At 47.4% G+C, this 21,490-nt stretch overlaps 1 protein-coding gene across 8 annotated transcripts in view; it reads left to right on the plus strand.

Moving 5' to 3' along the window:
• CACNA1E (calcium voltage-gated channel subunit alpha1 E) overlaps positions 1-21,490 on the plus strand; it is a 412,260-nt gene that overhangs the window by 359,076 nt on the left and 31,694 nt on the right. For all 8 annotated transcript variants that reach the window (XM_033092609.1, XM_033092608.1, XM_033092610.1 and 5 more), the window contains 10 exons: positions 5,695-5,706; positions 7,356-7,452; positions 9,837-9,997; positions 10,534-10,671; positions 11,496-11,697; positions 12,502-12,666; positions 13,300-13,410; positions 17,438-17,521; positions 18,270-18,395; positions 21,417-21,482. In XM_033092609.1, coding sequence (XP_032948500.1) covers positions 5,695-5,706; positions 7,356-7,452; positions 9,837-9,997; positions 10,534-10,671; positions 11,496-11,697; positions 12,502-12,666; positions 13,300-13,410; positions 17,438-17,521; positions 18,270-18,395; positions 21,417-21,482 — 1,162 coding nt within the window. The remainder of the gene's footprint in view (positions 1-5,694; positions 5,707-7,355; positions 7,453-9,836; positions 9,998-10,533; positions 10,672-11,495; positions 11,698-12,501; positions 12,667-13,299; positions 13,411-17,437; positions 17,522-18,269; positions 18,396-21,416; positions 21,483-21,490) is intronic.

Below are 21,490 nucleotides of genomic sequence, written 5' to 3' on the forward strand. Positions count from 1 at the left end.
TCCAGCAGTGAACAGATGGAAAGATGTTGCTCCTTGAGACTCCAGATTTAAGAGTCACCTGGAGAGGGACTCTCTGACTTTGTGCCCAGCAGGGGCACCAAAGGTGATTAATGGCCATGGACTGTGGTGTCCCGTGCCGTATTGTGCTCTCACTGCCTCCAGACGGTCCAGGGAGGGACAAGGTGGGAGCCACATGGCGGGAGGGAAGGAGAGAGACGTTCCCGGTGTGCCTGCTCTGGGCATGGAGGCCCAGTGTGCACGTTCTTGGCTGAACACTGGAGAATGTGTTGTCTGTTGCGTGTGCTGTTGGGGTGCTGGGGAGCCCTGTGCAGAATGTGCTGGGGGAGACCTTTAGCATATGAAGGCAATGGGTGTGAATGCTCAAGTCGGTCTTCTTACTAAGAGCACACTTGGGAGATGGCTGGTTGTAAATGGGATCTCAGCCTGTGGCCACAGAACCAAGCAAAATGAAATGGTCTAATCAGAGAAAATAGGGCTCCAGCCACGTGGGAACGAGCTCCAGATGCAAAAAGCACCCTGCACAGGAAGCCGTCCTTCACAGCCCTCGGAAGAGCCCAGTCCTACAGGATTAGTAGAAACACATCACAACGCCCTCCAGATTTAAATGTAGTTCTAGAGTAATTCAGGTGAGAAGAGTTCACCAGGGGACTTGGGATGTATCAGCTCAGGTCATGTGACCTGCCAGCCATCTGCTTAATCCACCCTCACAGAGGCACAGCCTAGCATTAGGAATTAGTCTCCAGCTGGGCGGTGCGGGGTGGGGGGTGGGTATTGGCTGGACTTCAGCCAGTATCAAGGCCTTCTTAGAAAGATCAGCAGATGAGGGGTCTTCCGGGCTGGTTAGACTGTGAACACTAAGAAGCAGGACACTAGACTGACCAGACTGAATCACAAAACTGCTAGGAGACAGATGCTTTGCTGTCCCCTGCTGCTTCTCACTGCGTGGACGAAAATACCTTCCAGTTAGAGCATGGTGCTGTGTTTTGCAAAGGAAAAAGTTTGCAAAGGCAACCCTGAGCCTCGTTGAGGGAGCTTCTTGAGGTTCCATGTGCAAGAAGGAAAGAATTCTGGCGCTAACTAACCATTTAGCATGCTGCTCTGGTCACAGAGCAAAGAAAAATGGCAGAGTCACAGAAGCTGTAGGGCTCACGGGTGACCCCAGGAGATGCTGAGATATGGTCCAAGAAGAACCATAATAATCCCGAATTGGCAGCAGCTAAGCAGTGACAGGTCAAAGTGCTGAATTGACATTCTTCACACAAATGGATGAATAAGCCTTACCAGTAGGTCCTAGACCGTTCTCTCTCCAGAGACAAGCATTGCCAATGCAAAGGGAAAACCTTCCCTCTCATTTCCGCAGGTTTTTAGAATTTTTAAAGTGCTCACACACTCTTTATTTAGTTTGTCACTGTATAGTCCTGTTTTATAGTTAAGAAATGGATTGCCTGAGGTTTAACTAGTTTGACTCATTTGACTTGTACATGGCAAAGCCAGTTCTTAAACAATTGATATTTTTTATTTCAAGTTCAGGGCTTTCGCCATGACGTTAAGCTCCTCTCTATCTGATATTGTAGTTGGTTCTAAGCCATTAACCCCTGTAAACTCACAGTGGTAGCTTGGTACAGCTCTCTCCTCAGCCTACAGATCCTTCTGTCTCCTCCTGGAGACGCGCAAGACCTACGGGCCAGAAGGAAAAGGGCATTCCGACCTCATCCATCTTGCTGTATCATCTGTACGTTTCTCTCTCCATGAACACTCACGGACCCTAAGCTGACTAACGATGCTCGAAGACATATTTCAGTATTTGAGCTCAGGAACTGCTGGCTTCTTTTGCTGTTTCCTTCTTTGGCTAAAACCCTCCCGTGGTTCCCATCTGAAAAGGCATTGTAACATAGTAAATAAGAAAGTAGGTTTCAGAATCAGGTAAACTTAGATCTGAATCCCAGCACTGTTGATTATTTGCTGCCTTGACTCTCTGAAATGTCTACACACTCACCTGTAAGTGGAAATTAAAAAGAGCGATATTTCGATCTTGTGAGAATTAAATAAGGTAAAATATATCCAGTGTCCAATATAGTGCCAAACATTTAGTAAGTGCATAATAAATGGTAATTATAATTGCCTACAAATAATAGTAGTCCAGACACTTTAGCAAGGCTCCTCCCAGCGGGACCCCTCCGCTCACACCCCACACCCCACAGCTTACACTCCAGCAAGCCTGTCTATTTCCCTAATGCAAGAGATTCCTTCAACCCCCCCTGTCCCCTCCTGGGCTTGTGGCAGAGGGCAGAAGGCCATTCCACTTAAAGGAGGAAAGGCTTTCCAGAACCTTGTGTCCGTGCTCTGCCCCCCATGTAGGGAGAGTCAGTTTCTAGCAGATATCAATTAGAGAGCATGTCCTTTGAGAAAAGGGGGACCTGGAAGCTGAAAAGCAAGATTACAGTGAATGAGGAGTGATTACACAAGAAAGATCTGGAGGGCAACTTGACAACTGAGCTGGAAAATTCTCATCTTTTACTGATGAGAGAAACATGGCATTTTTTCTGGAGGGCAGCCATGAACTTACCAAATAAGTAGGAAATAAATGGAAAATTGGGTAGCCCAATTAAGCCCCGATTTAAATGGGACCAGTGCATCCGAGCCTGTGAAATTATCCTCAAATTGTAACTTTAGAGTCAATTTTTAAGCCTGATAAAATTTCAGTAATTAGCTAGGCAGTGTAAAAAAAATTCTGATTATACGTTTATTAGCAAAGATTAGCAAAGTGTTATCAAATGATTATTATATTTAAGGGATTTGTAAAAAGCACATGAATTCTTTCTAAACCAATGTGTCTCAAAGTGCGTGAAGAGTTTATCCTCCTGCTCTGATAAAACATCGTCTTGGCAATCTTACTGACTTCAGTAATGGATTAAATAACTCTGGTATGCATGGATTTGGGAAAGGTTGGTTGGCCTAGCCTATGTGTAGATTACGATACAGTTTAATTAATGGGGGCTAACTTGTTGAGACTTTTCTTGACTCTGTGGCTTTGTTATCCAGTATTCCTTTCATTTCAAATGGCAACTTTCAAATCGGTGCTGAACACAGGTTAACACAACTGAGAATGCAAGCGTGCTTTTCTGCAGCCACATAAATTCAGAGCTTTTCGGTGGCTCCATTGCGGTCAGAGACCTGTTGGGAGATGTGCAGAGCAGTGACTAATCTTTCTTTCCCTTCCCTGACCCAAACCTGTGCGAGTCAGGATGGGACAAGTAGCCCCCACCCCCCACAGTACACTGGAAACTACAGTTAGCCGTTAAGAGCAGCGTGTGCCATCAAGGAACCCTGTTTTCCAAAACAAAGGACACACACACACACACACACACTGTGGTCAGAGATCCCCTTTGCTCCATAGCATAATATTTTACTAGGATCCTGGGAGAAAATTAATTGTAGAGAGCAAATTCTGTCCTTTATCCAGGTGTGTGGGAGAATCAACAATTAATGGGCCTTCTTTCATGAGATGGGAGTCACTGAGTATGAACCTCTGAGAACCTGTTCAGGTGCCACTGGATATCAAGGACCTGGACTAAGCAAAAGGCGAAAGCCTGGAGTGTGTGGCCCTTGACCGCCGGCCCATCCATTAATGCCACTCTATCCTCTCATTTTAGGAAGATTTGCCCTTAGCTTTTGCTCAAGACGAATGCAGCCTGGGGAAAAGAGGGTGACCTATGTCGTTGTTTTGGTAAACTTTGCGGGCAAATGATTCCATTTGTCCCATGGCATGTAGCTTGAAATAATACTTCCATTTGTTTGCTTGTTTACTGGAGACCTGTCTTCCCTACTAGACTAGGTAAGTTTCAAGAGGTTAGGGACCTCATTTGTTTTGTGTGTCCAGCACCTGGAGAGGGTTCCTGATGTGTGTTAAGGACTCCATCAATGATACTATTATATGAATGCATAAAGGTATGTTTGGCTGACCTACCGAAACTCATGTGAAAGACTCAGGGGAAAGTGGTACCTCTGCTCTCTGAACATTTGGACGTTATCACATGAGGTCTTGGGTTTATTCCCCAAATCCACGTTCATTTCTCATTTGCAGTGAAATTAATACGATTTTGAATATGGGATCATTTACTGAGTAAGGTGGTCCTCAGACGTCTTTGTGGCACATGGTGGTGTAATATAAGTTTGTGGTACATTTAAAAACATGTTTAAGAAAAGAAAGAGGAAAGGAACCTTCACAGCAACCAGCAACGAAGAACCAAAGCCTGAATTCCAGGCACTTCTTCGTAGCAGCAGCCAGTTCACCCGAGCACTGAGGCTCACTCACCTCGTCATCTTACGCAAGGGACATCTTCCTGGGCTGCAGTTTCCTTTGCAGTTAAGTGGACTGCAGGGATTTTTTCCAGCTCTAGAATTTGACGAGCTGTTTGAGAGAGAGCCTAGATCAGAACCTGCTGGCGCAGAGGCTTCAGGGTTCAGGGCAAGAGCTCCAAGCATCATACAGACTTGGGTCCCCATCCCAGCTCACCCTGCCAAAGCTGGGCACTCATTTAACCTCTCTGAATCTCATCTGTGAAGTGGGGATAATAATACCTACACCCTAAAATTATTAGGAGGTCCAAATAAAGAATTACACTAAAACTGCTTAGCACAGAGTCTAGCCAAACATAAATACTCAGAAAGTTAGCTCTCATTATTTCTACCATGTTTCCCCGAAAATAAGACCTAGCCAGACAATCAGCTCTAATGCGTCCTTTGGAACAAAAATTAATATAAGACCTGGTCTTATATTTATTATATATGACACGGTCTTACATTATAGTGAAATAAGACCGGGTCTTATATTAATTTTTGCTCCAAAAGACGCATTAGAGCTGATTGTCCAGCAAGGTCTTCTTTTTGGGGAAACACAGTATCTCAAATAGTTAATATTTATTTTCTCACCCTTTTTTATTGATGCTAAGCCTCACCAATAGAGCTCAGATGATTTTCCTTGAAGCTGCACAGTATATAGCTTACAATTGACAGTTGGCTGTTTATCAAAAGTCACCCGTTTGTGCGACAGCAGGACCTTGATAGACGCCTTCCCCCATATTTCGAGGTGGTTTGATGGTGTTGGTCGTTGGCGCTTTGAGAGACATCCGAGTCGCCGTCTCAGGGTGGCCACGTGACCCTCTTCCAATGCAGTCCTTCATGAGCATAAATGTGCCACGATGACTTGAAAGACCTCTCCAGAGAGATTCTTTCTGGCCCAAAGCAGGCGTACGTCCTCTAGCCAGGTTTCTTATAACTGGAAACACAAAGAGTTTGTCTGAAGATGACTGAGGAAATGGAAAGAAAAGCCTACCTTTAGAAAAAGTCCAATTAAGCTAGGCTCCGTGGGAGAAAGTACGATATGGAGAATGCCATCCAGCTAGAGGCAGTGTCTGCAAAGGGCTTTCACCTTTGCGGGTTGGAGAGGTCGGTGTGGAGCAGGTGGTGCGGGCCTGCCTTTCCCAAAGCGTGTGGACTCTGCAAGTGCCAAGTGCCAAGGCTGTAAGTGGGATCTCTCGGGCCTGTGTTTCTCCATTGTTTTGTCTTTAAGGATCTATTTTCTCCATGAAGTTTCTGACTCTTCCTTCTCTCCACCCTGTCTCTCTCTCTCTTTTTTTTTTTTTAACTGCTTTCTGTTTGGATCCTCCATAGGAACGCTTTGGGGTAAATATTTTCCTCAATTTTCTTTGAAAGAAAAAAATACAGGGAGTGGGTTGGAGGCGGGAGAAAGCAGGGTTGGGAGGGAAGGAGCTGGCTCCTTGAGAAAGGGGCGGTGAGTTTATGTGAGTGGGTAGCTTTCACTGATATCCAAGAGAACACAAATGAGGAGTCGCAAGGCTTCTTGACTGTTCTTATTGGTGTGGATGTGTATTTGGCTTAGAGATTGCCTTTTTTAGATAGGCAGGTAGATGAACCTAATACGGTAAACGAGTTTAGAGAATATTCAAAGCCCCTGGATGCAGAAGACCGTGTCAATATAATACTTTGGGGGTACCTATATTCAGATCTAGGCTTGAATGAAAGTGACTTGTAGATCATGACCTCTAACTATTAAGAGGGTCTTTAAATTTGTAATCTGGGCATAGCCAGCATTGCCTGAATGATATGAACTGTCTTCCTACCTTGCCTTCTGTGAAAGCATAGATGGACTTTTATCTCCCTGTCCGGAGGGGTGAGGGCTGGTATGCCAGGAAGGACAGTGAAAAGCAGGCGGAAGCCCTTGTAGTGCCCACCGGATGTGCTGCATCCCATTTCCTCGGGTAGTTGGGGTAGTGGGCTTCTGGGCCAACACGACGAGAGGACCACAGCCTGAGCTCACTGTTTAGAGTCTCATTTTCCACCATCTGCGTGTTGTACAAATTGTAGTTGTTTGAATTGAATGCAGAAATCTCAGGGGATGAGCAGGGTGGAAAGAGAAATGCAGGTTGATTTATTCATTTCATTCCTAAAAATAAGAAGAGAATGTATTTTCTCTATTAGAAGCAGACGTTTCCGAGAGGCTGCGTGGGGAGGGTCATTGGCTGTAGGGCCAGGACAAAGGTGGGCAGGGGCAGTAGTCTGGGCCTTCTCCAAGTGTGCGGCTCTCTCTGCAGCTTGTGCCCAGTGCAGACCATCTGAGAAGGGAAGGGACTGCGGAAAGAGCCAGCCACACAGAGATAACTGGGGGTGAGCCAAGGTCCTGGCAAGAAGCCCACCTGCCATGTGTCTGTGGAGCAGGCAGCCCAGCACAGCAAGGGTGCAATGTCCCTGCCAGCCCTCTTCACCCCGCTCTCCCCTGAACTAATGAACTCTGCAGAGGTGACAAACCTAGAGCCAAAGAAAGGGCTAGGGAATGTCCCCTAATGCAACATGCTTTCAACCTGGGGTTACTAATCAGGTTAGCCAATATCACTGGAGAGCCTATTGCTGAAGAAGCGCCAGCCCGGGCCCAGTGTGGCTCCCCAGGGGGCTACCAGTCATGTCCCCGGGTCAGTTTATCATCCATGTTCACTTCGGAAGTGTGGTGATGAGCAGCTTTCCTCTGGCTGTTAGGGAGAGGAAGTGTTTAATAATGAAGGCGCGTGGGCGCCTCTGGGTATGTGCCAGTGTGTTCCTCTGTGTGAGTCTACATGCGTGTGTGCGCAAACCGGGGCGTGACTTGACCATTTTCCCAAAGCGCGTTTTATGGGGTCTCCCTGAAGGAGCCTACTCCAACCCAATTTCTGGCCCCTCGCTTACCTCTTCCCTTGTCCCCTATGGCCGTTAATGCAATTGTGTGAATGTCACTTTTATTTCTCCCCGGCCCTGCGATTCCCGGGGGCTTCTCCCGGCAGAACCAACAAGGGGCGGGACATCAAGACCATCAAGTCTCTGCGGGTTCTCCGCGTGCTGAGGCCACTGAAGACCATCAAGCGCTTGCCCAAGCTCAAGGTAACATTGTCCGAGTTCCTCCCCAACAAGTGCCCTCCTCCTGTCTTCTCTCTGTAGCTTTGGTTGGCTTCCTTTTGGAAAATCATCTCTGGGAACATTTCTTTTGTTCCCATGGGGCCAGAGGTTCTTTTCATCTGCCTGAGCTACGGGGTCTTAGCTTCAAAGAAAAATAACGAACATCCCAAGAAATCTATAAGGGGGTTTGCCTCTTGAGTCCAGCCTCCGATGGTATTTTCTACACTTTGGTTGTGGCATGTCATCCAGGGAGAAGCCTGTGTGACTGTCCTGGCACCGCCTGGGTCATTAAGGTGGGCCCAGAACACCAAAATGGAGCAGCGGGAGCCCTCTGTGTATTGTGGTCTGCACCCGAGCTCAGGCTAAGTAACCGGGGATGGTTCCTCTCCTCTTAATTCTAGAGAAGGAAAGGGTGTTCTAGCATGGGCCCTTCCTATTTTTGAGGCACAGATGGGTCAGTGACTTGCCCAAGAACACAGAGTCATTGGGGCAGGAGCAGAGAAGAATGGGAAAGTGAGCTAGAGTGCACTAAGTTCTTCCTGCTGCCAGGACCTGCACTTTCAGAGGTAGGTCGGTTCTGCTGCTCCCTGACAGGCGCCCTCACTGCTCGACCCCCGCTGGGCTCTTTCCCTGAGCCTCCCTGCCCTCGGGGTGCACTTTATCATTCAAGTTCTATGTGCTGGCAGGTTGGACCTGTCTCCCTCACACACATACTTTGCTGTTATGGAAGCTGAAGCCTCACAGGAGAAAAATTCTCTCCTGAATTCCTGTGAATGAGAGCCAGCTACCACCCGAGAGGGAACAAGGGGCCCCACCGCCCCACCCCACCCTCGCTTCCTAGTTCCCCTTTCCCATGGGGTTCACATAACCTCTGATATTCCCCACCAACCCCTCTACCACCATCCCCACTGGCCTCAGGACACTGCTACCCTTTCTGCGTTCTGGCCCTGAAGAGAGGTGGCAGAACCAATGAGGTGTATCAAAGTGATTGCTGGAAAGTCACTTCTCAAAGGCCCCCAACTGGCTGAGGCGTGGCTTCCTCTCAGAGCCCAGGGCCCTGGCCCACCTGCATGGATTCCCCAGGAGAGGTACTCATGCCCCACAGGACGTGCCCTCGTGCCTGCCTTCATCCTTCACTGGCCTGCCTTCCTTCCGGGAGAAGATACCTCCCACAGTGTCAGGCAGTCTTTCACACACTGTTCTGTTCGTTCCAACCCTCTGCCTATAGCGGGCACAGCACATATGCATTCCTTTCTGCCCCAACCCCAGCCAGGTTTGGCAGGAAGCCTGGGCCCTAACCACTCTGTTATCTGTAGCCCAGGCTCCCGTGGTCTCATCTCCTCCGAGCTGTGTTGGGGTCCTGAGGAAAGTACAGGTGGCAAGATGAGATTAGTTAACAGACTGGAGAGGCCACCCCCAACCTTGGTTAATTCCATTTAATTAGGAAGCGCTGGCTTCTCTCTGCAGCTCCATAACCTGAGGGAAATGTAGATGACTCTCATGATTCCACAAGGCTGCGTGTCACTCACAGTCCCTGCAGTGTTGAACTAATTAAACCAGCCATGTTCACCCAGCACTTTGAAGAAGCAACTGCACAAATGCGACACCACCGTGGAGCGAGACTCTCCAGTGAGCTAAACCTAAAAACCTAGAAAAGAACCTAAAAATGGCTTGAAATGTGTCAAATTCCCATGTAGGTTCTCATGGCTTAGGGTCAGAATGGCTTCTCCAGAGGGAGGTCCATCGCCTTGAACTGAAGTCCAAGTCCCTGATCCGGTCCATCCCGGCTTCCATGTCCACGAGAGGGCAGCTCTCCGTCCCTTCCCACAGCAGCTGTTGCATCTTTGTCCCCAACCCAGACAAGAACATGTATGCGAAGTGTTGACCACAATTGGAGCAAATGTATGAACGTATTACAAGACATCATTAAAATGAACAAAGATGATAGTTTATTATTACTCTCTGATCCACTTAGAAAGGTAAAGAGAAAAACAATATGCCACATATAAGTGAAATCTAAGAATGTCACCAAATATATGTAAGCTGGGGGACAAGTTAATGGCTAAAATGGGCTACATGACCTCAAAGATCCCTTTCTGCAACAGATTTCTGTGTCTCACTTGCTACTGCTTTGGGTTTACTGTCAGACTCAGAGCATATGTTCCTTTCCCAGGTTTTAGGTCCTTGTAGTCATGACCAGCTTGGAAGCCAGCTCTGAAGGCCATGAGGGTCACTTCTTAGCAGGGTCATATCTCTGGAGGCACCTTCTCGTGGGGCAGACTGGTGGTGCCGTGGCCCCACTCAGCTCTGGGCAAAAGCACAGGCCGTCCCAGAGCCTCACGTGCCTGGGTTCTTACTTCTCTCCACAGGCTGTCTTCGATTGCGTGGTAACTTCTTTGAAAAATGTCTTCAACATACTCATTGTCTACAAGCTCTTCATGTTCATCTTTGCTGTCATCGCAGTCCAGCTTTTCAAGGGAAAGTTCTTTTATTGCACGGACAGTTCCAAGGACACCGAGAAGGAGTGCATGTAAGTGCCACCAGCGCACACCACTCACACCTCTCCCTTTCTGCTAAAGCATGTTCCCAGGAGGCCCTCGTGACCCTCTGTAGCTAGGTCTGTTCTTTCTCTCTCGCCCATCTCCATTCCTCTCTTAGGAAAAAGGTAGAAAAGGAAGTTGCTAAACTGTTATCGAGTACCTCTTTGTCACACATGGTACATGGCATTTGACAGCTGGCTTTTCCATTTTAAATCTTCGTAACAACCTTTCGACATGGGTTTTATTTGCCTAGCATACATGTGGAAGCCGGGGTTCAGAACGTTTAAGTTGCTCAAGGTTGCAGGGTGACGAGTGAAAGAATTTGGAGTTAATCTTCCGTGTCTACTGGGCCCCCAACCCCGTTTTTATTCCACAGTAATGCACTGCCTTTAATGAAATTCCTTCTTTCTTGCATTAATTTATACGCTGGCCATTATTACCCCCACGTTACTGACGTCCATAGAATGTCCTCACGCTTCCATGAGCTTTAGTGAAGAGGCCCCATTTCGTTTCTGACTGCTTTTAGAGGCAACTACGTCGATCATGAGAAAAACAAGATGGAGGTGAAAGGTCGGGAATGGAAGCGCCATGAGTTCCATTATGACAACATTATCTGGGCCCTGCTGACCCTCTTCACCGTCTCCACAGGGGAAGGATGGCCTCAGTGAGTGATGAGTTCGAGTCGGCTTGCTTCTCTGGGAGCTGGGGTGGGGCCACGCGGTTGCCCTGAGAAGCTGATTCAAGATGAAAAAGGCTAACCCTTTGTTACTATACCAGGGAGAGTAAGTGGTTGTGAGTGGGTGAGAGAGGCAGAAGAGAGGAAGAAGGAAAATCCTTAAGGCAAAACTCGAGAGCGACATGACAAAGTCAGGGAAATATTTGAAACTCAATGTTTCAGCCAAGTACTGAGGAGTGGAGGGGAGCCATCTGACTCTTATAGAACAAATGAGTTTTAAACGGCTCTCCAGCCCTTACAAGAGTCCCTGGGAGCTGTTTTAAACCGATTTAGACTCCCAGTTGACCCTGCACCTGAGGATTGAGGGTTAAGGATGAGTTGGTAGAACGCAGAGACACTTTCTATGATCAGACCTCTTGTAAAGAAGGTAACAAATTACAGTTGTCTTATGCTGCCCATGACTGTAGGGTGATTTCTCAGAGACTTGGCCATTACTAAGCCACCCCTTTCTGGTGGCAGCGTACCCTACTCGGCTGCAAAATGCCAAATGGAAATCCCAGAGTCTCATGGTATTGACTAAACTGTAAAATAATGTCACTCTGTTGCTTAGAAGGGGGCTGCATGATGGAACGGGCTAGAAGAGCAGTGGGTCTGAATCTTCACCAACTTAGCTCTTATGGACCCCCAAAATAGTCATGGAAGATCTGAAAAGCCAAGGAGGTCAGGTGGCATGTCTCCTAATGTAGCCTTGAGCCAGAGCAGCTGCCAAGATGGCCACCCACCATCCGTGCCCCCTCGTTCTGTCCCCACAGGGTCCTACAGCACTCTGTTGATGTGACAGAGGAAGACCGAGGCCCCAGCCGCAGCAACCGCATGGAGATGTCCATCTTTTACGTGGTCTACTTTGTGGTCTTCCCTTTCTTCTTTGTCAATATCTTTGTGGCTCTGATCATCATCACCTTCCAGGAGCAAGGGGACAAGATGATGGAGGAGTGCAGCCTGGAGAAGAACGAGGTAAAACTAGTGGGCTGGAGTGTGGGACTGTCACAAGGGCCCCAGAAAGGAGCCTTGGACCAGCCGTGTTAGGAAGGAAAACTGAATTTCCTTAAGTCTATTAAGAATTACAGAGAGAAGACGAGAAACAATTATTCAGTCATCCAATAAACATTTTTTTGAGCATCTGCTCTGCTTGAGGTCCATGCATGAGATACAGAGAACTGGAAGGTACGTCAGTTGTCTAGAAGTGGGGGAATGTGTGCCAGAATTATAACGCGAAGACATCTGCTCACCTGGCTGCGTCCCTCTGTGGTGTGTATTTGCTCTAGGGGAAGGGAATATGGCTTTCTTATTATTGCTTTTCTAATAACAAGCATAGTCCTGGCACTTTGTAGGGTTCATTATTTTTATAATGGAACTGAACTAGGAGTTGTTAAGAGACTGTATGGGGAAAGGCAAATAAATGCTATGGGAATGCATAGAGAGAGATTTTTCCTTTGGACTGAGGGCGTCAGGTAAGGGTTCCTGCCGAAATATCTCAGCCACATGCCGTGTAAAAAAAGGACATTATTAATAACCACTAAGTTCTTAGCCCATGTGCCAGAAGCCCCTCCAACCCCAGTTCTGTGTTTTCATTCAAGGGGACATCTCCCTGTGGTTTTGACCATATAATCCCTGTCGCCGTCTTTACCTCTGCTCGTGCAGTTCTCCTCTTCGGTTTGCACACCCCGTCTTCTCCTTCTCACCATCTGACAGAGCCACCAGTGTGCCAGGTTTAGGGGACTTGGGCTTGGGCTAATGCCCCCCCGTGACTTTCCACAGAGGGCGTGTATCGACTTCGCCATCAGTGCCAAGCCCCTGACTCGCTACATGCCGCAGAACAGGCACACCTTCCAGTACCGCGTGTGGCACTTCGTGGTGTCGCCGTCCTTCGAGTACACCATCATGGCCATGATCGCCTTGAACACCGTCGTGCTGATGATGAAGGTGAGGGTGGTGGCCGAGGCGCCGGCGCGGGCCAAACCTCGGTGACTGTCCCCTCCCAGAGCGCTTGCACGGACGCCTGAGACCCCGGGAAAACAGCCCACCTGGCCAGTCTGCTGCCTCCTTACCTCCTTTGCCATCGTGGAATCTTTTTTTGATCTTATCCAACAGCTCAGGCTCTGGGTCTTCCAGGCAAAATGCAGTGAAACATAGCAGCCGTCTAGTAGCTCCCAAGACGGAAGGTGGTGATGGCAGTGAGATGCAGACAAGGGTAGCTATGTCAGGGGTAGAGGTGACCATGGCGTCCTAACGGAGTGTGGGGAGAGATTTGATCTTATGTAATACTCAATGGGCAAGTAATGAACTCTGGAGAATGTTTCTGCCCTGCCCATCTTCGTCTCGAGGAAGGCTGGCTGTGTGGCTCATGAGCAGCTTGGGGGCACGGTCTGTGTGTCCCTCTGTTTTGTTTTGTTCTGCCACACAGGGTATGCCGTCCAGTCTTCCATGTCCGTCTCTCCGACACCACGCACCAGAGTGTCCCCCGAGGGCAGGGATGAGAGATGGCCAGCCTCGCTGACACAGACTACACCTCTCACCTTAAGGGTCTGGTTCTTTCCTCTTTTCCCTTTCTGGCAGTACTACTCTGCTCCCTGTACGTACGAGCTGGCCCTCAAGTATCTGAACATCGCCTTCACTGTGGTATTCTCCCTGGAGTGTGTCCTGAAGGTCATCGCCTTTGGCTTCTTGGTACGTCATGGACCCTGTCCTGCATCACACCATGCATGTCTGCCCTTCCTTTGGGGTGCAGCCCAGCATTTGTCGGCAGGAGGGTGATTAGCGCTCTTCAGAAATGATTCCTGTACCTCCCCATCTGATTGTGGGCTCCTTTCGACGGCCAGTAAACGGCCGTAGAGACGAGGCGGTGGGTGAGGGTGTTAGGAGAGAGGGCAAAGGAAGCCCCCGCACCACGCTCATCTGTCCGTCAGCTCTGGTCCTGCCAGAGTCTGTCAGTGGTGACAAGTGTATTGGGTCTCGTTCGCACTGCAGTTTATACGTCATTTGGAGCAAAACAAGGATTGGACTAATAAACCTTCAGTGCTTGTTTACTGGTAAAAGGCATAACATTTCATAACTCAAATGAGGAAAGATCTGTCCCTCTTGGCCTCTAACATGGCAGGTTATAGATTTTACCAAATTAGCCGTTAGTTGCATGAAGAGTAGTTTCTGGCAACAAAAATAAATGTTTATTACTTTATTACTTAAGCTTACAAAGGCTAATGACCTTTAAAGTGTGTGTGTGTGTGTGTGTGTGTGTGTGTGTGTGTGTGTGTGTGTGTCGGGGGAGCAGGGAGACAGATAAATCGAGATAGATATGTGTGTATTCTGGAACCGGGTTTGGGGAGGGTTGGGATGAGCTTTCTGGCATGAGTCCACCTTTTACTTCTCAACGACTAATTATAATTGGCAGATTTTTGCAGCTGCTCTCAAGAGTGTTAAGCAAACCTAGCCCTTTGCTTCAGTGCCCTGTAAACAAAATAGTCTTCTCTGCACCCCTGCCTCACTTCAGCGTATACAGGGAGACCAGTGGGACGCAGATGAAACCACTTGACAGCTGTTTCACACTTATTTAGGGTGTGAGCTACCGTGCCGAATTATATAAGTATATGGCTTTCCCGACAAGAAGAGAAACTTCACTTGTTATCCGAAAGAACGGTTTGTCTGGTAGCGGCTTCATAATTGCAAGTGTTGCTTTTGCTCTCCTCATGGTTCTTTGAAAAGTCATTAATTTGATGGTTTGGGGAGGCGAGTTGAAAGGAGCCCATTGCAGGTAGCTGTTTTGTTGTTTGCTTGACTCCCTTTTGAGTGTTTTGAGACTTGGGGGAAATAAAAGAGTAAAAAAAAGCTACCACTAGCAAAGATGCCTGGATAATACAGTCCAGCCCTGAGCAAGGTGAGCTGGGTGAGGGAGAAGTGGTGCCACACGGGGAAGTTTTCCTGTGCATATTGATTACTTGCATGTGGTACTGACACTGTCTGTGGCGCAAAATGCAGTGAAACATAGCAGCCGTCTAGTAGCTCCCAAGTCCCCCATTATGTGTCTAATTATGGTGAATGCTGGATTCATAATCACAAGCTTAAACAGACGATTTGGCCCCAAAGCCTGCCTCCTTCCCACCCTTACCTCCATGTTTACATTCAAGGTCTAGAGGCATTTTCATAATATAAACGGCACCACTAGTCCCTAATACATCTTTACGCTGAGAGAGTACTCTAGGTTACCCTACTGTGTACTGTTTTGTCAGATCTTCTCAATGACTCTGAAATAAGCATGCCATGTATCATCACTATCATTATTGTTATTCATTTAAATGAGGAAATTGAAGTTCAGAAAAATTACATGGCTTTTTAAAGGTCACACAGTAAGAGGCCTTAGAATTGGAAAGTGTAGCGGGAATTTAAAAAACAAAAAAAGGGAGAAGGAAAAAGAAGGAGCGAATGAGCATACGTTGGTTGTCTATTAAGTACCAAACACTTTCCATATTACTCATTTTAGCTTCATAAAGCTCCCTTAGGTAGGCAGTTGTCAGGAAAATGCAGGGCTCAGGAAAATTCAATACTTCGTGCCAGGTTACAGAAAGGCAGAGCCAGTGTGCAGCTCCTGGCCTGTCTGCCTTGAAAACCCACACTGTACCCACGACAAGTCTGTCCTACATTGTTCTGCTATATACCACATGGTATTAGAAAGCATCCTACCCTGGGACCCAGGCCCTCCATCCTCTCATTCTCTCTGCTATATTGGGGCCTATCCAAGAATTAGGTAGGTCACCCCACGTGGAGAGCAGGGCAGCCCTGAGAATGGAGGAGTTCAGAGACTCAATTCGAAAGAGTCGGTATTGTTCATGGAAAGTGCGATTGTGAAGCTGTGAGCCTCGGTTTCTCTACCTGGCAGGTACCTGTGGCTTTGGAATCAGACATGCTCTCTAAGCCTCACTTTTCTCATTCATAAAATGAAGGTAACAATAGCTACCTTAGAGCCTTAGATACGCGTTGGGTGCAGCCAATCAGGCAGTGTGCCCAAGGCATCTAAGACGTGTAGTCGTGAGTCGGTGCTCATTAAATGTAGCTTCTCTCCCTGCACTCCTTCTCTCTCTTTACTGCATCGCTCTCCCCACTCTCCTTGCCAACCCTACAACTCAATAGCTTATGCACGTACGAGATGTGACAATTAAGTTCGCGAACTCATCCTAGAAAAAGTGCTACATATCTCATTGCTGAATGTCACTATGGTCACCTTCAAAGTACTCCCCTTGGGAAGCTATGCACCAATGCCAGCGCCTAGTCCACCCTTCAAAGCAATTTTGGAACTCTTGTTCTGGAATGGCCATCAGAGCTGTCGTCGTATTACCCTTGATGTCCTGAATGTCATCAAAATGTCTTCCTTTATCTTCGGGTAAAGAAAGAAGTCATTGGGGGCCAGATCAAGGGAGTAGGGAGGGTGTTCCAATACAGTTATTTGTTTCCTGGCTAAAAACTCCCTCATAGACAGGGTCGTGTGAGCTGGTGCATTGTCATGAGGCAAGAGCCACGAATTGTTGGCGAAAAGTTCAGGTCACCTAACTTTGTCACGCAGCCTTTTCAGCACTTCCAAATAGTAAACTTGATTAACTGTTTGTTCAGTTGGTACAAACTCATAATGAATAATCTCTCGGATATTAAAAAAGGTTAGACACATCGTTGCAACAAGTTCGTGAGCTTAATTGTCAGACCTCGTAGAGATCACTCCCTACCTCTACGCTCCATGGGAGGAATAAATGAATTGAATGAATGCCAAGGGCCGGGCCCAGCATCGGGCACACATAGGAAGGACTCACTGATGCCAGTTGTGGCAGTGGGGGGTGCACTTCTGCAGGGCTCTGAGTATCTTATGGGAGGTGCTGCCCACGGGCAAGCAGGTGACTTTGGGGAGACTCGGGTCCTGTTTCTTGTAAGAAATCTAGTCCAAGGTCTGCATTCACCTGAGCCCCGGAGATGGGCACATAGCCCACTCTCTCTATTAAGCAGAGTGTTATCTGGTTGGTGGACTTTCCAGGTCCTTTATTCCTCCTTCATCTCCTTCAGCTGACTCATTACTGCTTCCTTGTATTTGATGTCATTATACCTCCTGAAAAGGTATAACAGAGCAGAGAAAGGAGGGAAAGAGGAAGTCCTAGTGTCAATCAGTAGTTGGTTAGAAAAGGCTCGATGGAGTTCATGGAGATTTTTGGCACATCTTTGATCTTGAGTCACGTAGGACGTCTCTGTGACTTATTGATAACTGCAAGTCAGAAGTGTATATTTGCAGGATCACATGGTAGAATGTGGGTAATTTAAAAAGTTATAGTTGTAGAAAACCTTAGGTTAATATTACAAATAATTGTATTGTCTTGTAGGTGACAGTGACGATCTCTCTTTTTTCGACTTTATAATGTTCTTAGCCACAAATCTCTTTCTTCCATGAGCTTTTTGAATGACACCTTCAAAACCAAGGTCTTCAAATAGTGATGGAACTGCTTCCCAAAAGAGAAATTCCCAGATCAATAAAGGAGAAATGACACTTCCGGTTAGAAATAGGAAACGGAAGCCAAAGTTAGAATGAACTTGTACCTGAATGACAAGTTTTTAACCCTACGTGACAATGTTATGTAATGAAAGATGTCTGTCCTCCATTTTTATTTTCTTCCTGTTTTCTTTTCCTCCTCTCTCGGATGCTCCCATGACTGAATTCACTTGGCAGAACTATTTCCGAGACACCTGGAATATCTTTGACTTCATCACCGTGATTGGCAGTATCACGGAAATCATTCTGACAGACAGTAAGGTGAATGGCTCGTAGAGTCTTATCTTTCAGCTTGGCTCTGAAGTAGCAGTAAAGAAACCCGCTGCACCTTCATTCCATTTTTAACTCATCAAACCAAATGTGTAGCCCTCTGAGTGTTCGGAGTTGGCTTCTTCACTCCTGAGCTTTCGCCAGAACGCGCCAACATTGGAGGGTGCTGGCTCTCGTGGAAGCTTTGTTTCATTGGCATGACTCAAATAGTACACATCTCTGTGGATACGTGGAGTGAATAGAGGGTGCCAGAAGAGATCTGGTGTGCAAGGTGTTATGCTGGAGTCTTGGAGGGACACAAAAGAGGCCCAGTATCTGTGCCCTCAAAGTCCTTAGACCTGAATCGCTCCTCCCAAAAAAGACTTGGAGAGCTAGCTCATCACAATTCTCTGTGAATATTGGAGGGCTGTCATGGGTGGAAGGGATCGTTAGATCTGCTCTGTTGGCATCTAAGTGCCAAGTTAGGGCCATAGACTAGGGAGGCCGGCTCTGTGTGATGTATGCAGTGCACCCTTCTGGGGAACGTCCATAGCCTCCACCGTGGGAATAGAAGGCAGGCCTGGGAAGGCTTAGCGACATGGTCCTCACTCGTCCATCAGTTGGGGATGGGGTTAAAAACGAGACAGGATCCATGTCCACTTTTATGATCTGAACGAGGGATAAATACGCCAATACTAGTGCTTAGATTTTCTAAATAACTATAATGTCACTAATTACATGTTTGCTTTTGTTCCACCAGCTGGTGAACACCAGTGGCTTCAACATGAGCTTTCTGAAGCTCTTTCGAGCCGCCCGCCTCATCAAGCTTCTGCGTCAGGGCTACACCATCCGTATTTTACTTTGGACCTTCGTGCAGTCCTTTAAGGTAAGAGGTACCAGCTCCTCCTCTCTGATGGTTGAGGTGGCCCTGTCATAGCAGGCGGGGCAGCCAGGTAACATGGCACCATTGCACAGGTCCCTTCACCTCTGGGACACTGAAGCTAGTAGACATGGCATTTGTCAGAAGCATTCAATATGTAGGACCCTTCTTAGTTACAGCCCAGCTCGACTGGGCAGTGGTCAGCTCATGTCTGACTGGATTGAATCTCATTCTAGAAAAACATCTCAACGCGATAACTCAGTTATCTTCTCTGTCCACTGAGGCAGGGGGGCTTGTTTGATGAGATGTGCTCCCTCCCAAGGCATTCTGAAACACCCCGCGCCATCCTGCTCATATAGAGCCAGCCACCTGTAGTCACATGCCCGCTGCATCTTCAGGATGCGGGAGATTTATTCCACGTAACAGTTTTTCACAGGACTCCTTGAGTTGTGTTTTATAGCAAGATGACGCATACCTGTCCCACCACGTCTTCATCAGTGTGTGTCTCCTGAACCCCTGAATGTACAGTATGCTAATGGTCACCTCTGTGCCCTACCAGCTAATAGGGTGTCTGGCAAGGTTAACACAGTGAGCTGCTTTTGAGCGATCACATGGGAACGTACACAGGTGTATATGTGATAAATGTAAGTTAAAAATCAATACCCGAGACCCACTTTACTGGCAGACCCTTCCAGTAAAAGGAGTTTCCTAAGCATATTTCAACATCTTCAGGCTCCAGCAAATACCATAATTAGTTATTCGTAAGGTTCTGGGGACCTAAGTGCTGTCTAAATGCTTACTGTTTTCCTCTTCCAAAAGAGGAGTGTTTAAAACGACTATGTTTTAAAAATAGACTTGATGATATTAAGTGATTCAAAGATGAGAAATCACAGATTTGCCTTCTTTATTTTAATTATTTGTATTTTTAAATTACAAATTAGCATAAAGAAGTGAATGTGTGGTTTCTCAGAATTTTGAAAGGGAGTTCAGCCCACACCGTCGTTACTGATTTACGTCTCCATCAGGGACTTGGCGTTTGAGATGTGACACCAGTTCTGAGGCTTTTCAGGCCCCGCAGAGCTGCCTGGACACTTTTCTCGTACCCAGAGTAATTGTTTGGTGTGAGAACTCCCACAGAGTCCTTTGGAAAACCATTTTTCCAAAGCTAAATGGCAGGGGAGACATCTGAAACCGTAGCAAGAACTAACCATCTGAGTTTCCAGTGAATTCGGATTTAGAACTTCAAACCAGATGCTCTTAAAATCTTTTTTTAGAGGCCTGCCCAACAAGCTCCCGTTGTTCGCGAACCTCTTAAAAAAATATGTGTCAACCTGTCATATTATCATGAGTAACAGTTCTCTGTAAAAAGGGAGACTATTGAGGACAAAAGAAAAGCATGTCAAAAATTGATGGCCATGTGGTTGGCTGATCCCCGTGAATACACAGAGAACTGTGAAAACAGGTGAATCTGTCTCCAGGTGACACTGTGATAGATAGGTGTTTCCTTTTCAGAACAGAGCTGGGACACAGCTTAGAAGTTGTTTTCTTGATGTTGACACAACAAACGCTGGTGTTGCAGAGACACAGCAGAGAGCCACACAATTTAAAAAGCATGATCACTGCCTGTCCCCGCCCCAGCCCTGGGCACCACCCCAGTTCTCCACCAGGGACCCCTACTCTATTCTTCCCTCTTTTCCCTTATTTTGTGTTGAAATTTATAACATGATAAGAAAGATCAGAAAGAATCTTTGGTCCTTTCCCTAAAGTTCTAGGGGTAGGGAGAGATGAGCTAGGGATTGGAGACATTGGGGTGCAGAAGGGAGAATAAGGGCAGGAGGTCAACATGGAAGGTAGTAAACGGTAGCAGCACCCCAGGTGGCAAGACACCCGCTCCCTTTCCGCAGAGGGAGTCTTCACAGGGCCCCTCAAAATGCAGCCATTGTGCCCACAGGTTTTGCAAGTCAGCACTTCATTGGAGAGGGGCTCTCCCACCAACTTTCAGCTGTGTTTTCCTGTTACAGAAGTCTCTCAGGGCTCTTCATTCAGTTAGCTCTGTTGATAAGCTCTGCCCTGCTCATGCAGTCTGAAAGGCTTTAATTGATCCCCTGGGATCCGTGCTGTCCACACTCAAGATACGGTAGCGACACACAATTGCACTGTCTTCCTGGGAGCTTCCTGGATGGTAAAGAAGAGGGACTTCCATGTCAGCACCGAGATGACCCCAAAAATACAGTGCCCACCCTGTCCCCAAAACCAAACTACCCTATGTCTGTGTCCTCCCCCAGCCCCCAAGAGCAGTTTCCTGCCTTACATCTCTGTTCCTTGCCCGCCTCACCCCCATAATTGAAATGGTATCTCAAAGGGGCGGTTAGCTTGCACAGTACAGGATTTTGTGCCGCCTGGCTTCGTGGCAGGGTGTGGTGGTAGCTAACACTTAAAAGATATTGGGGATATTGCATGACTCATAGTGAAATGTCAGGAGGCTTAAACACTGGGAAAAGGTGTTTTATCAGAAGACGAAAGCGCTTCCTAGGAACTGACAAACAACTGAGACCCCATTTGCTTTGCTTACAGAGTCTCCGTATGGGCTTCACGTTGAGCGAGGGTGTGGGAGGGGGTAATACAGGGAGTCAGGAGACAAAGCTGGATGCTTGCTGTGCAATTTGCATCATGATTGCCCAGGTTATTAATATTCCGCATGCAAAGTGGGATGAGTCCCAGGCCCAGGAAGTTTTCCCAGTTCTCCCTGGAGATCTGGGCCACACTTCTGGGTGAGGGAATATTCTTGGCAGAAAGTAAATTACAAGCCCCTCTGTGGCCAACGGCGTACATATCTGTCAGAGGACGTGGACGTCTGCAAAGCGTGGTACCCCTAAACAGAGCTGCCCCAGGAAACAGTCCTAGGACTATCTGTATAAGTCACCCTCAGGGCAAGAGTTCCTGTACTGCCTGCCCCTGAGGGCAGGTGGTCGAACCTGGGAGCTGCCTGCCTTTGAATTCACGGTCATATCTCTGCTTTCCTTCCAGGCCCTCCCCTATGTCTGCCTTTTGATTGCCATGCTTTTCTTCATCTATGCCATCATTGGGATGCAGGTGAGCTG

This window comes from Rhinolophus ferrumequinum, chromosome 22 (assembly GCF_004115265.2).
Source record: "Rhinolophus ferrumequinum isolate MPI-CBG mRhiFer1 chromosome 22, mRhiFer1_v1.p, whole genome shotgun sequence".
Lineage (NCBI taxonomy): Eukaryota > Metazoa > Chordata > Mammalia > Chiroptera > Rhinolophidae > Rhinolophus > Rhinolophus ferrumequinum.